The sequence below is a fragment of the Stenella coeruleoalba genome (assembly GCF_951394435.1).
Source record: "Stenella coeruleoalba genome assembly, chromosome: 13".
In the NCBI taxonomy this organism is placed as follows: domain Eukaryota; kingdom Metazoa; phylum Chordata; class Mammalia; order Artiodactyla; family Delphinidae; genus Stenella; species Stenella coeruleoalba.
Window position 1 is genome coordinate 53,386,545 of NC_137159.1, and position 15,540 is coordinate 53,402,084.

Genomic DNA, 15,540 nt, shown 5'->3' on the forward strand with positions numbered 1-15,540 from the left:
TAAACTTATACAATGTTATGTGTCAGTTACATCTCAATGAAGCTGGTGGGGAGAAAACCCACAAAAGTAGAGTTAACCCAACAAGGATTCTGTGTTTAGATAAATGAATACATGGATCCCAACTGGTGCTTCTGGGCTAAAAGCAGTTGGGGGCCAAGGGGGTGGAGAGTCCCTTCGGAGGTCCTGCCTTGCTCTCTGCCATGGAGCTAACGTAGTCAAACCAGACAGTGACTGGTGGCCCATACTGAAGACCTTTAATGACTGAGCAGATCTCAATCTCTGTTTCTTTCCCATTCCTGTTCAAGGATTGAGCACCTCTGAACTCTTTTTTTTTAGCATTGCTTTCAGAGGTTTTATCACATTCTTCCCAAGTTTAGCTTTCTGCCCAGCAAGAAGAGAAGCCTTCTAGCTAATAAGCAGCTGTAATACAGGGAGTTGAGGTTGTTTTTGTTTTAAAAAAACAAAACAAAATGGCAGAAGTAGAGCATTGGTATTCATAGTTTTGACTGTGAGCAACTCAGAAGGCCCATGACTTGTGGTGCTTTGTAATTTTTCGGAGGGGTAAGTCAGTCTAATGAGTATGTCTAGCACACCTCCCACATCTAAAATTCACTGCAGCTTTATTCTGCATTCACGTGCCAACTAACTTCTACAATGATAAAAACATGTTTCTCTGTGGGAAACTTTCCTGAAAAGAAACCCAGCTACAAATACTGTAAAATAAATGAAGATTTGATAAACAGACCTAAAAAGTTACTTGCAAATTTGAAAGATCTTAAATTTTTCTGGACTTGCCTCACAAGAGTTGGCAGCATTCGGACATGAAAATTAAGGCAGAATCTTTTCTGGCTTTTGATAAGTGATGTCTTAGGATGTGTATCAGTTAGTTACTGCACATTAACTTCTTCTATGGAACTATGATTAGACAATATTAGATTGCCTTTTCATAAAGAGACATAGCATCATAAAAGAGAGACCAAACCTAAAGATGATAAAAGGACAGATTACTGAAAGTGATTTTTGGTGTTTGTTTTTTTCTTGTTAATACTATAGTTAAAAACCCAAACAGCTTACTATAATTCCCAGGAAGTAACATTCATCGTATTTTTGAAAGTGCTTTCACAAAAGAAAAAAATGATGAAAGAGATTCTACCCATTTGAGAATCAGATGACCAGGATGTGGGGATACTTAGGAACTGATTGTCATATCTGATGTCTTACACACTGTTCTAACACACGCTGCATGAAGTTTTGGGCAAGGCTAGTAGAGGTAAATAGGAGGTTTAAGAATCTGAGCTGGTGCCTAACTTCCCACAGCTCACTGTAGAGGCAGTACAGTGCCAGACTGCTGAGGGTTCAGATCATGCCTATTTGATCTGGGAAAGTTATTCAGCCTCCCTCTACCTCATTTCCTTATCTGTTAAATGAGGATAATAATAGTACCTATCTCATGGGATGGCATGAATTAATATACATAGAATTCTTAGCACCTGGGACGGAGTAAACTATTGTTATTGCTATAGTCATTGCTGTTATTTTTGTCGGGATTGAGAAGGGGCTGTCAAGCTGACTCATAAAAGAAAAGGGGGGGGTTGATTTACAGCTGTTAGTTTCCGAGGGAAAAAAATGTTTTACCATGTGAGCCAGATATAATTAAATTATAATATAATTTAACATTGTTCATTAATGTTAACACTGGGTCCTAGAATTGAAGAAAACACTGTTTTCTCACCTGAGTATCTGGAGTAGCCTTGTAGTACCCAGTGGAACAGAAGTGAGAGGGAGTTGCCGACCAGCCATAAAGTTGTGCTTGCTTCAGTCTCTTCCAGTCTCCAAAGTATTTGCCCTTCTCCTTCTCTTCTCTTCTTCAGGTTTAGATCACTCAGTCTGGAGCCTGAAACTCAGTAGGGTATTGATTTAGTCTCCCATTATCTCCCTTCTCCCATTCCTGTCCCCACTCTAGCTATGGATTTTAATCTTAGCCTGTCTTCTGACTCTCTGTGTGACCATAAGCAAATCCCTTTGACCTCAATTGCCCACTCTTTAAATGGAATAAAAATGGCTCTGCGCATTCAGAGGACAACTGGGGAGATTTATGGAAATGCATTTTCAAATTTCTTAAAAGGAGAATTCCTTGACAGGATGGAATTCATAGTAAAAAGGCTGTTTCCCAAGGAAGAAAGTTCTTTATTACAGTACATGGGCTTTATCACCTAGTAGTGCCAGAGCTGTTTAATTTTAGCTCTGCTATCACTAGCCTGTATGTTTTTGAATACTACTTTTTTATTTGCCCTCCTCTTTCAAATATTCACAGGCACTAATCCACGTTATGGCTTTACAGACAGTAAATTAAATTACATGAATTCTGAACAGTGTTTTTGAGCTGTAGAGAGTCCGCAGCCTTTGAAACCACTAACTTAATTTTGTATAACTCTTATTCGGTAACTCAAAAAGAGCCAAACTTTTTCCTTTTGAATTTGGTTTAAAAAATAATAATAAATTGCTCCCAGGCAGTGGTCCTGGGTGCCAGATTTTATCTGGGATCTAAATCTTCTGTCTACATTGAAAATCTGCCAGAGTTAAGAGGTAAGCAATGCTAATGAAGATGTGATATATGACTTTTACCTTAGCTACAACCTTGTGGTCTCAGCTATGTGACTTTGGGCAGGTCACTTAATCTATCTGAGTTTAGATTTCCTTATCTGCAAATTTATATCCACAATAAATTGTTGAGAGAATTAAATGAACTTTAAATCTTTATTGAGCACTTTCAAAATATCTATTTGTCTGCATATAAAATCCTACCTCTAAAAGAGCAGATATAAGTGGAAGATTATTCCAATAGACTGTCAGTACTTAAATTAGAATAAGTTCATTCAAGGCAAAAGCTCTGTTACCATCTTTCATAGAGTCTTCTTCCACAGTAAATGAATACTTAGCTGAACACTTTTCTAAATTATTTTTAATTCACTTCAGCATTTTGTCACATTCCTTTGAAGAGCCTTGATTTTAGCAAATCTTTATCATTTGAGGGTGTTGTGTGTGTCTGTGTGTATAAGTATGAGCATGTTTAAAACAACCCAGACTCAATGGAAAGAGGATGATCACACTGAGTAATTGGGTTGTTTGGGGGTTTTCTGTGTTTTTTTAATGGGGATTATTGTTTTAACAAGTGTAATAAAACTGATTTTCCTTTGTCACTTGTAAATTTATTTCTAAGATAAGATTTTAGAAATCTTTAGAGCAGTAATCACAATATTTCAATACATGACGCTTTCCCATTTTTATATACTCATACTCATTTGGATGTGTGTGTGTGTGTGTATATATACACACACATACACACACATTTGGTTTTTTAAATTATATCTTGAATTATATCATAATATGTCATACCTAGTAAGTGGTTCTGAAATAGGAAAAGCTACGTACAAATCAATGCTGCTTATTCTTTGTGGCATTGGTTATTATTTCACTGATCTTAGATTTTTTTTTTGATGTAACTATATAAGCAATGTCTTCTTCAACTATTTCTAAAGAGAAGATCATCCTAAATCTCACACTTTTAGAGGATATCACATTTTAACTGGCTTTTTTTTTTTTTTACAAAGTCAATTCCCTGTACTAAATTGCTAAAATAAAATAAAACAGCTTTCTAAGAATATATTTGTTCTCCTACATACAATTAATGCAATGTGCATCGAGGATCCAGTTTCTGTGCACGTATCAATATAACAGACTTTTGAAAAAGGAAGAAACATTTACTAAGTTCTTCAAAGTTAGAAGCAGGTAAAGTCTGATGCTTATAAACCAAGTCTTTTGGAAGACAAACTGCATTCCTTAGTCTATGGCAGCTTCTCCTTTTTGGTTCTTCTTGTTTTTTTCTGCTGCTCATAGATCCAAGAGTGTGTTCAGATGCAGGAGGTGCTCCAAAGACACTCCAGATGTTTCCAAGCAATGACACTGAAAGTGCCCCCCTGCCACCCAGATAGCTGCATACCATTTAAAACTATACTTTCAGATCAAAGTCTATAAAGGCTTTCAGAACAACCTTGTTAACCCTTTCTGAAAGGGTTACATTTTTAAAAAGTTTATGTGCAGTATATAAGTTATCAAAAGCTATTAAGTTCTTATGAAAAATCACTTGCTATAACTTTCCATGGCTGATGATACACTAGCAAAAGCCATTTCAGTATCACCTTCACTAGGTACCTACTAGCTTCTAATTAAGCACAGTCGGTTGGTTGTTCTGTGGGCCTCTCTGTAAATGCACTCTACTTGAATTTACTATTACTTGTGGATTTTGCACCAGCAAAGATTTTTAGGGATTCTGGCCCAGTTCAGTTTCTCGGTTTAACAAAGAGGTTAGAAATTGGAAAAGATTCTTTGATGTTGATGAAAGTGCAGTTCACACTGCCACCCCTTTGATTTGACTGCTGAAACAGCAGATGTGGTAAAGCCACACTCCTTGAAGTGAAACTAAAGTGTGCTGCTACACGCTCACCTGGGTGAATTTCAGCTCCTGGTAGATAGTGTAAAGGGGTAGCAGGTTTCCCTCCTTAGGCACGTTGGAATTTATATTTAGTCTTTATTAGTAAAAGCAGTAAATTTTTAAATATATATAGAATCTGTGGTTTTCGGTATAACAAATTATTGCCGAACTTTTGTGTCCCACCTCTTCCTCTATAATCAGTTAAGAAGGCCAGGTTAGCTCTTAGAGTGTAAGCTCTCTGTTAAATCATTGACTGCCATCTGCCTGTATTGCAAATAATGACCTGCTTTATCTGTAACTACTTTTTCTAAAATGACTGTGCTCTTGCATTTATTGGTTTATTGATGTGATTACTTTAAGACAGTAAAAACTAATGGATAAAAATAAAGTGTAAAAGTCTCTTTTAAAAGTGTCCTGAGCGGATAGACAACTAGAAGTACTTTGCCCTTGCAACATGGTTCTTTGCAGAGTCTTAAATCCGGTGTGTTTAGCCCACAAAGCACATGTTAATATTAAGTTGTTTTTAAAGTGATGGAGTTGGATCACCACGGTTCTTCTGTGCTCTGTGGGGTATCATGTTGCTTTAGTGTAATGAGTCCTGGGCTCCTAAATTTTTTTCTCCATGCTGGAAATGATTACATAAAACTGAATGGCTATATCTGAAGTCTTATGAATCTTGAGAATTTCTTATTCTTCAGGAAAAATATTACAAAGACTTTTCTTATTTTTTGAGGGGGAAAACTAGCATTTGTAACAAGTTTCTGTTAAAAATATCAGCGATTTTAGGTTATATAGCATTCTGTTTGAAAAACAAGCAGTCTTTCTGCTGCAAGGTCTGTATTTTAACTTTGTGCAGATGTGTGCTGAAAGAACATGATGTGCTTATTTGTTGCATTTATGCTACTTTCTTACTTTAAGTAAGATGGATGAAATTACATATTAAATAAAAACAGCAGGTCAGACAGCAGTCCTTAGCAAACTGAAAGCCTTCCAGAGACAGTGGAGAAAATGAGACTATGATTTTAATAACGCATGGACTTTTGAGAGAATTGTCTACTTAAACGCATATATATAATAATTTCTCTGTGGGATTTATCAGTGTTAACTGTCTAATGTTTAAAACTAATCTGCCATTAAATTGTGTTGGTGAAATGTTACCCAAAGTATTGTTTTATATCTTAACCAAATATAGCACTTTAATTTTGATGTAACTGCAGTCATAAACAGACACACACTGATATGTATAGCATGAAACTCCAGTTGGTGAAAAGAGCTGTGTGGCCTTGGGCAAGTTATTTAACCTCCCTAAACCTCAATTTTCCCTTTCTGTATGATGTGATACCTACCTTTCAGGATTATTGTCAGGATTAAATGAGAACATCTATCAAGCACTGTTTTTTCAGAATATATTTTTCAGAACATGTTCACATACATTCTTATGTTCACATAAAGTACAGTGTGTTTTTATATGGTACTTTTGAGCCAGAAAGTACTTTGTATTGTGTATTTCTTATTATACTCAATTATAAAATGAAACTGTGTATTGGACATTACTTATTACACTCGATTCTAGACTAAGAATTGAGAATAATGTAGAATAAATTATTCTTACGTTATTTAAAGAACACATGTTTATTGAGTGGCTACTGAGCAAGAAACATTGTTTCCTATCATTTACAGTTGAATATATTTGAAATCCAATAATGGAGAGCTCAAACTCAAGCTATTCCCAGTTCATTTTATAGTCCCTCTCCCCTTTTTTTCCTGTTTTCCTTTTTCTGCAACCCTGTTGTAACTTTAAGAAAGTTTTCAAAATAAAAAAGCATCTGACTTTGTTTCATAGTCATTTAAAAATGGGGTTGATCAATACTGAAGCATTAGCTAGGAGCACAATTTGGTGCTTTTTTATTGATTTCAGTTACCATTGCCCTCAGGCTTGTGTGTGTGAGGATGAAAATAATATATGAAATATGCACCCAGGTTAAACAAACCAATATTCTTTGTACATCTGTAACCACTATAAACAGAATTCTTTATATGGAAGTTACTTTAGGAGCAGTTAGTTACACACACACACACACACACACACACAACCTTAAGACTCCAAGTAACCTCCTGAGCCAGTGTTTTTGTTATTGAGACCAAGACTTGTACATTACTTTGGGAAGTTTCTGCCTTTTAGTTACTTTTATTAGTTATAAAATGCTATTCAAGGTTATTATAGATTTTCAACTCATGAATATACTTTTTTTGGCATTTTATCAGTTGATTGTAAGCCAGAATCTTGGGGATTTGAAAGATGTTCTGCTAAATAGCCAGTTGCAGACCAGTCAAGCCAAGAGGGTAAATAGCAGGGAAGTCTGCTCAGCAGGGCCTGTTTTATTTAGAAAGTTGTGCAAGGAAGTTGGCTGTGGGCAGAGGTTGTCCTGTGTCATCTGCCCCATCAGTCAGTTGTAGCAGCTGTTCCCTGTCACTAGGGCCCTTACGTGCTACTGCTCACCCATCAGCACTAACAGATACCGCTGCCTCTCCGTGGGCCAGGGAAGCCATGGACGCACAGAGACAAAGTGTGTATCTCACTGGCCATCAGTTGGGATGGAAGCTCATTTAAAAAAAGGGAGCCCAAGCGACAACTCTTTGGTCTTTCATTAAACCCTTAACCAAAATATATTCAAGAAAATAAGTTGGATTTTGGTGAATCTGTTTCTGACTAAAAATACAGCTTTGGAAAGGTAGGAGGAACCTCTTTGTTCGAACCCAAAGAGATGCCCCTGGCTAAATGAGAGTTGAGAGAGCTTTCTCCACCAGATAACAGATTATCACTACCGGATTATCACTGAAGAGGTCTTTTCTAGTTGAAGACAACAATGTAAGAAAAGACTGAAAATCATAAGCATTCCTTTTGTGATCATGCAGCAACCTGACAAATGGGATACCTCCCAATTCTGATCATAGACAAGCCTCCGTTTCCTTTTCCCCTGTTTGTATTCCAGAGACATCATTAGAGGAAAGGATTTGAGGGCATTAGCATCACTATCTGTCTGATTACTGTGTTGACATTTTTTAAGAGCCATTAATCATAGGGAATGGAACTTGCTGTAGAAAAATACCCAGCCAAGGAATATCAAGAAAGTAAGCTACAGCCTAATATTCAGATGAGATTGAAGGGAAATTCAGCTTAACCCTATAATTGTTTTTTTCTTAATTAACTTATTACTGAACTCCAAAGCTAAGTAATTGAGAGGCAGCTGTACAAGCAAGGGAAATGGTAAACATAGCAAAGGGAAATGGAGAAAGACAAATGTTTTTATTTTATAAATATTGCAGCTATATAATATGTAAAGAATATAAAGTAATGTCCATCTTAAGATTATACAATTGAGGTCTTGCTTGCAATGCTTCCATTTTGGAAGAAAGTTACTTTTTCTTTTTGATAATCCCCTCATATTTTTTCTGTTGACTCTGAATGCTTAATGTACTTGATATTATTTAGTCCATGTGAGGCTTGACTGTTGATGGAATTTGAGAATTATTAGGTTGAGCGTATGCTTGCACAGGTAACACTGTCATCATGGGTACACAGAAGTCAAGAGCGATGATCTGGCATATGAATAGAGTGAGTTATTTGTCAAAAGCTGGCAGTGCTTGTTGGATGTTTTGCCAGATTTTGATAGCATCAATTTATTGTTTGCCTAATAGATAATTTAAATACAAATAAGTTTTCCTAACTGAAATTTTGGGAAACATGAAGCAAATACAGGTATCCTTATTTAGAAAATATATATGACACTAAACTCTAATGAACATTGCACTGTAAGACGTTTCTGGTGCTGATTCTGAGCAGGTGCTTCACTGGAAAATAGCACAAAAACCTAAAGTTATCCCCTCCCTTTTTTTCCCCCAAGACACACCATCTGTTATGGCATGGGACACATAGTAGATTTTCAATAAAGACCAATTGATTGATTGATATATGGATCTGAGATGAATAAGGAGTGACCTGTATAAGGAGATTGGAAAATAAGTAATGTTATTAATAAGTGTTGGGGTTTTTTTTTCCTCTGCAGGTTTTTGTCATTTGTTGGAGGGACACTGTGTGAGATTGGCAAGCCTGAAATGCAACAAAAAATAAATTCATTCCTTGAAAAAGAAGGAATAGAGAAAACTGCAGAAAGATTGCAAACAACAGTACACACCTTACAGGTCATCATAGATGGTCTCAGCCAGCCTGAGAGCTTTGACTTTCGAACAGGTAAACAATTGAACTTGAATAACAGCACCTTTCACTTGCATAGCTCACAATAATCCTAAGCCGTTGGATTCTCCATTCCCATTCTATCCATGAGAAAACTAAAGCGTAGTGACCTGCCTTCAAAGTCATTGCAGCTGGTTAGTATCCAAAGCCGAAGCTAAAAGCCAGGTCTCCAGAACCCTTGTCCCAGGCTTATTTCCCATCACACTAGACTAAGTGCATCATGCAGGTGCTGGCATGTGCATGGAGGCATGTATTCTTCATGATCCTTTTGTAAACTGTTTTTACCTCATAAGAGAAGTCCAAGGTAAAGCATTCGATTCACAAACTAAAGTGAATCTTCTCCCTAAATTACAGCCTTCCAAGTTCCTGGATTCTATGTCAATGAACACATTTAACAAATAAGATACTATCTCTCTGTTTATTCTCCTTCTAACTAAAAGTCTCTCGGCTTTCAGCACAGGTAGATGGTGAGGGAAGTATAACAGCCGTAGTTGTTGAGAGCAATGACCCGGTGAGAAGGAATTAAGGTTTCAAATGACCTACTTCCCAAGGAAATTCGAATAGGAAGCCCTTAGATTTAAATGAGTCTGTGCTTGTCTCACACCAGTTTTATGATACCATGTTAGGGCTTGGCTCTTTGCATTCTGGGTTGGGCTGTGTTGAGGTGGTTTCTTTGAAAAGGTTTAAGGGAATTTGTGCTAACCCAGCAAGCTCAATGCACCATTCCCTCAACTGTTGTGTAAGTTTGAAATTACTTTTAAGGTTGGAGAAAAATAAAATGAAACATACAGGAAGACCTGTGCCAGAAATGCAGGAGTAGAAGCCTCTGTGTGGTCCATCCAAAGTGAATATTTCAGTAGACAAATCCATCTCCCTTTGCAGGTATTCTTATGTGTGAATTCCACCTAGGTGTTATCTAGCAGGAATACTAAGTGAGCAGTAGTTTTCAAGCACGGTGGGATTTGAGGGTGCTATGCCTAGAACCACTACATTAGAGGGTTGGCAAATATGCTCTGTACTGGCTTTTCTTGTCCATCTTATTTTTCGGTCTTGGTGTTGATTGCTCCATTATCCCAGTTACACTGTAGACTCAGAGCAAAGATCAATACTCAAATTATATAGTTCAGCTAAACAACCAACAGCTAAGTTGGTCCTTACCTGGTTGAGCAGAAACAGATGCACCTGGGCTCTCAACTGAGCTTACCAGTTACTGCAGTGTTTATCATTGTGACAAGTGAAATTTCAAATAAATCTCTTTGAAACAAACTTTTGCCGTAGAGTAAGTCACAGTTTCCTAGATGCCTGAGAACTTTCGTTTTAATACTAAAAACATCCCCAGGAAGGAAAGCAGACAGTCTTACTTTTGAAGAGGCAGATAGTATTTTGGATGTTTCTGTATTACAGTAGTTATGCTACATCTCTTTTCTTTTCTCCATTTTCTCAAAATTATTTCCTTCCTTGCCTCATTCTTTCTTCATACTCATCCTGTCTTCTGTTTTCCCAGTGACATAATCAATTCTATTTTGTTAACACTCTGGTTGCTAGTTTCCATAATTGGCTTCATCAGAGGCATCCAGGTGACAAAGGACTGAATATGTAGCCTTGGCAATCAAAGTGTTAAAGTTTGCCTGGTACATGGAGGATTTCTGATTTCTCAGTGACCCAGGCTGTCTTCAGAAACATGTTAAGTAGTTCTTGACTCTGATTTTCCATGCGAAATTAAACTAAGCAGCTGATCAGGAACCCTTGGGGAATCTGTAGCAGCTGGACCTCTGTAAGAAAGAAGGGGGAAAAAAGTTTCTAAGCATAAAAACAATGCCTATGGGGCCTCAGAGACCATCCTACCTCTGACCCTGATCAACAACTTTGTTTCACTTTGCTTTGACACAGTCCTTGCCCAGTGTAATGGCACATTTAGTGGGTTTTTTGTTTTTGGAATTCACTGCTGCAGCATCAGGTGGAATTCTACACAATCAATTCCAATGTTAACATATTGCTTTTTTATGAAAAAAAATGAGATTTCAGGTTTAAAGAGGGTTTTTGTTTTGTTTTAAAGGCAAAAGGTGAATTTTTTAAAAACGTTGATTTCAATATGGTTGGGCTGTGGGAGGGGAACCAAGAGGTGACCAGTTGTTAATACAAATGTAAAGGATAGCTTCAACAAGTAATCAGGATAAAGGCAACAGCTGTGGAGGAAAAGGAAATGGAATGGGCGGAGGGGAAAATGAGGTCTTAGTAAAAGGAGATTGGAGCATAGAATGTGTTCTTTGTTATTAGAGTCAACATTCAGTAATCCTAGGAAAGGGGGCCAAGGGGAGCATGGGTAAATGGGTAAACGGAATCCACAGATAATCCAAAAGCCCCATTTAAATTGTGAGTTGTAACCTTCTCCACCGTAAAACATTTGTTGTTGTTTTTGTTTTGTTTTAACTAAAGCCATAATGATTCCTTGGCAGGCTTTGTGCCTACCTTTGGGTGTGTAGAGAAATGTACTGGAGTGAGCAAGGGAAGAGGGCTGTAAGGAACTTGAGAGCAGAGATCTATGCTTCATCTTTGTCTCTCAAGCACCCAGCGGAGTGCCTGGCCAGGAGGTAATAATAGGGGTTAATAAATGTTGTATGAATTGAATTGAAAGAGGAGAAAGGAGATGAGGAGCTGATCTGGGTTTCTGAGCAATAGATAATCAAGAATCCATAAATGTTGATTGGATAAATATATTCAAAGTGGATAGGAATTGATCCTTGAGTTCAAAATTTATGGGGAGAAGTGAGAAGACCATTTAAATTTCATCCACATTTGACTAAACATTTATGTATGTTCTACCCCCTTTAAACAGTTTGAGAATTCAGGTACTGGGGGAAAAGCTCCCAATCTTCTATCTCCGAGGGTCTTATTTTCTCAGTGTTTGTGACTTAGCCTTGCATATTCATTGAACAAATATACTTTCTCATCACCTCCTCATAAAGAAGAAAATAAGACTCTCTAATCTAAAATTTTAGTCCTTATGTATAGTGCTAATGTTTACATGCTAGCAAGATAGAATTTGAGGCGAAGGAAGTATCTGAGTAAATTTTCTTGAATTGTTTCTGCTTGGCACATGCTGTTTCTCCAACTAGGATGCCTCTTCTCTGAAGGCAGCCCTGTATCTTCAGCTCCTTTTACGTCCCCCCTCAATGCTTAATACTGGCCTGGGCACACAATCGACACATAGTCCATACTTACTCACTAATCTACGTTGTGTCTAACAGTGCTTTATTATTTACACAAACTGTCTTTTTTCCCCTTTCCTTGTAGATTTTGATAAACCTGATTTCAAGAGAAGCATAGTCTGCTTGGAAGACCTGCAAGTTGGGACAGTTCTTACAGGCAAAGTCGAGAATGCCACCCTATTTGGAATTTTTGTGGATATAGGAGTGGGGAGATCAGGGCTGATTCCCATACGAAATGTAACAGAAGCAAAACTTTCTAAGACGAAGAAGAGAAGGAGTCTTGGGCTGGGCCCTGGAGAAAGAGTGGAAGTCCGAGTACTCAACATTGACATTCCCCGATCTCGGATTACTCTGGACCTCATTCGGGTGTTGTGAGTGTGCCACTGGTGGCCAAACACTGATTTTTATTCCCTCATTTCTACAGTTTGGCAAGAATAAGTCAGATGTTTGTGAGCTCTAGATAGCAGATGAGAAACAATTCACTTAATATCAGAAGTATTTTCCAGACACTTTCCTTATTATTCCTTCTGGATAAATAGAGAGCTAACGGTTTGATTTCTTTTCCCCTTAAAAAAAGCAACTAATAGACATCTTTATTTGGCTTTATGTAGTAATGATTTTCTGACCAAAATTTTATTTTTTATAACTCATCTTTGACTCCTTTTGCATTTTGTATAATAGATTGTTTCATTTCTACTTGCCAACATGCCGTGCTGGATTTGTATGGAACTATCTTCTTGATTTAAATTGTACAGTGTTTCTTGACAGTAGGGCTGGCAGTACTTAATCCTCTCTTTTTATAGATTTTTTTTAAAAATCAAGCCTTTTGGACTTGACTCATGATTTTCCTTTGCCAGACAAACCAGAGATATCCCAATAAAACAGATCCTGATGTGTTTGTAACCATCAAGTGAATAGCTCGAACTATTTCTCAGAAGGATATACGTATTGATCCCTACAATAAAATTTTGTGGCTAGTGATGTTGTTTTTGCTATGTTGATTCAGTGAATGATCTAAGAGTCAATCTTGATTAACGAAGATGTGGCACATATTCATACAAGTTTCATATAAGCCAACTAACTGTGCCTTTGGGGAAAAGGGAAGCCTCTATTAATTTGAAGAGTGACTTTCTGTTTGACTTATCACAGAAAGGCATATTCTTTCTTAAGCATTAAGATCAAACTCCAGATGGGGATAGAAATGGCCCGCCTAAAGATTCAATACAGATCAGGTGTGAAGGGGCAAGAAAAACAAGTCGATGAAGCCAGTCCTCTTAACTCTTTTTATTCAGTGGAGATGGTAAATATTAGCCTGACCATACAGGGTAAAAATGATTTAAACGGAGACCACACTGGACGGGTATCTTGTCCATTCTGGCTGCTGTGGTTCATTTCCCTGGTGGAGTCATTTGCATGACTGAATGAGTGCCTGGTTTTCTTCATGTGTAGTGAGTGGATGGTTGGCTAAGGAGGGTGACCAATCCTGCTTGTTTGCCTGGGACAGTCAGTCCTGGTAAATGCTCATTGTCCTGGCATAATTTTTAACAGTGCCACTTTTTATTTCCAAAGTGCCCCATTTTGGATAATAAATCATATGATCACCTTAATAGTCACAGTCCCTTACAAAGTGGTAAATCGGACTGTGTTTATTGACAGTTCTGACTGGTGGTTTATTTTTCTTGAAATATGCAGCCTTCCAACCAGTATACATAGATATTTTTAATAAGTGGGTTCCTTAAAAGTTGTATAACTCAACTCCTGTTTGCCTGATGATTTCATTTCTGAAATGCTTTTTCTCTCTTACTGGTCTTCAACTGACAATGGATCTTAATGTTGTAACTTTAAGTTGATCTTCCCATTCACTCCTCCCAGTTCCTAGTTTGTAGATCAGTGACGAGTGATATGCACCTGAAGAGTTTTATTCTGAAGCATGCAATGTAATTTCAAGCAAATGCATTTTTTTTTAAATTGAGGTATAGGGGCTTCCCTGGTGGCGCAGTGGTTGAGAGTCCGCCTGCCGATGCAGGGGACATGGGTTCGTGCCCCAGTCCGGGAAGATCCCACATGCCGCGGAGCGGCTGGGACCGTGAGCCATGACCGCTGAGCCTGCGTGTCCAGAGCCTGTGCTCCGCAATGGGAGAGGCCACAACAGTGAGACGGCCGCGTACCACAAAAAAAAAAAAAAAAAAAAATTGAGGTATAATTGGCATATGACATTATATTATTTTCAGGTATTCACCGTAATGATCTGATATTTGTATATATTGCAAAATGATCACCACAAGGAGTCTGGTTAACATCCATCACCGTACGTAGTCAAACAAATGCTTTGGGGGAAAAGGCCTTCTTCCTGGGCACTTTGAATACAGGAACAGAGCAGTCGACAGTATGAAGCAGCTCTGTTGACCTGGTAGCTAAGCCCTTGGGGACACAAGGAGGACTTGATATTGCACTGGGTTGCATGATTTGTCCTGTTCAGCCCAAACATGGTGGTGCTCTATAAGGTGTAGGCTGGGTGAAGAGAGGCACATCTCATTTATCTCGTAACCGCAGAATGTAGCATGGTGCTTGGTGGTCAGTATGTCCAACTAGTTCTAGTCCCTATTCTACCAATAATCTACAGTGTGCCTTTGAGCTGGTACCTCTACTTCTCTGGGCCTCCATTTCCCAAGTTTAAAATGGGGATGATGATAAAGAAGCATTCATTTTTCCAGATTGTGTTAGTGGTCTCCTTTGTGCCAGGCATTGTGCTAAACACTGACCGTACAATTATGAGAGAGAAATAGAGATTATCCCTGCCCTTATGGGGCTTGAAGTTTATTGAAGAAGAAAGAATCATTAATCAAAAAATCATACAAAAATATAAAATTACAAGCATGATAAGCAGTGTAATGGTGACAGCATATAATAGATGGATTGACCTTTTCAGAAAAGTCAGAAAATGTTTCATTGGGGCTTAACTGAGATATGAAAAAATGACTGGAATTTAACTGGGACAGATGTTTTATTGACCTTAACAAGAGATTTTTCTGATCAATGGTGGAGGTGAGAGCCTCATTGGAATGGGTTTAAGAGAGAGTAAGAGGAGTTAGATTGGAAATACTGAACATAGGTAATTTTTCAGGGAGTTTTGCTGTAAAGGAAAAAGAGAAATAAAAGAGTGACTGGAAGGGGGAAATGGAGTCCAGGGAGAGTTTTTGTATTCATTTCAAAGACAGAAGAAATAATAATATATGCAAATGGAAAGGATCCAGGAAAATTTGATACGGAAGACAAAGAGGAGAATTACCAGAATGAGATCACTGAGTGGAGGAGATTGGATAGAATCTAGTGCACAAGTGATTGGTCTAAGATAGGGATACAAAGAGTTCATCCATATTAAAAGAGAGAAGATTGAATATGTGGGCACAGATGCAGGAAGGGAGATAGATGATGGGTGCTCATGGAAGGTCTCTCTGTATTACCTCTATTTTTCTTACTGAAATATAAAAGAAGACTGAGACCAAAGAGCAGAGCAAAAAGGAGTTGAAAGTTCGAGAAGAAAAGAAAAGGTAAGAAAAAAGTGAAAAACCTAGGGAAACAGA

At 37.8% G+C, this 15,540-nt stretch overlaps 1 protein-coding gene across 2 annotated transcripts in view; it reads left to right on the forward strand.

Moving 5' to 3' along the window:
* SRBD1 (S1 RNA binding domain 1) overlaps positions 1-14,252 on the forward strand; it is a 232,029-nt gene extending 217,777 nt beyond the window's left edge. For both annotated transcript variants that reach the window (XM_079941094.1, XM_079941095.1), the window contains exons 20-21: positions 8,560-8,744; positions 12,042-14,252. In XM_079941094.1, the coding sequence (XP_079797220.1) occupies positions 8,560-8,744; positions 12,042-12,331 (475 nt within the window). In that variant the 3' untranslated portion in view covers positions 12,332-14,252. The remainder of the gene's footprint in view (positions 1-8,559; positions 8,745-12,041) is intronic.
* The last annotated feature ends 1,288 nt before the right edge of the window (positions 14,253-15,540 follow it).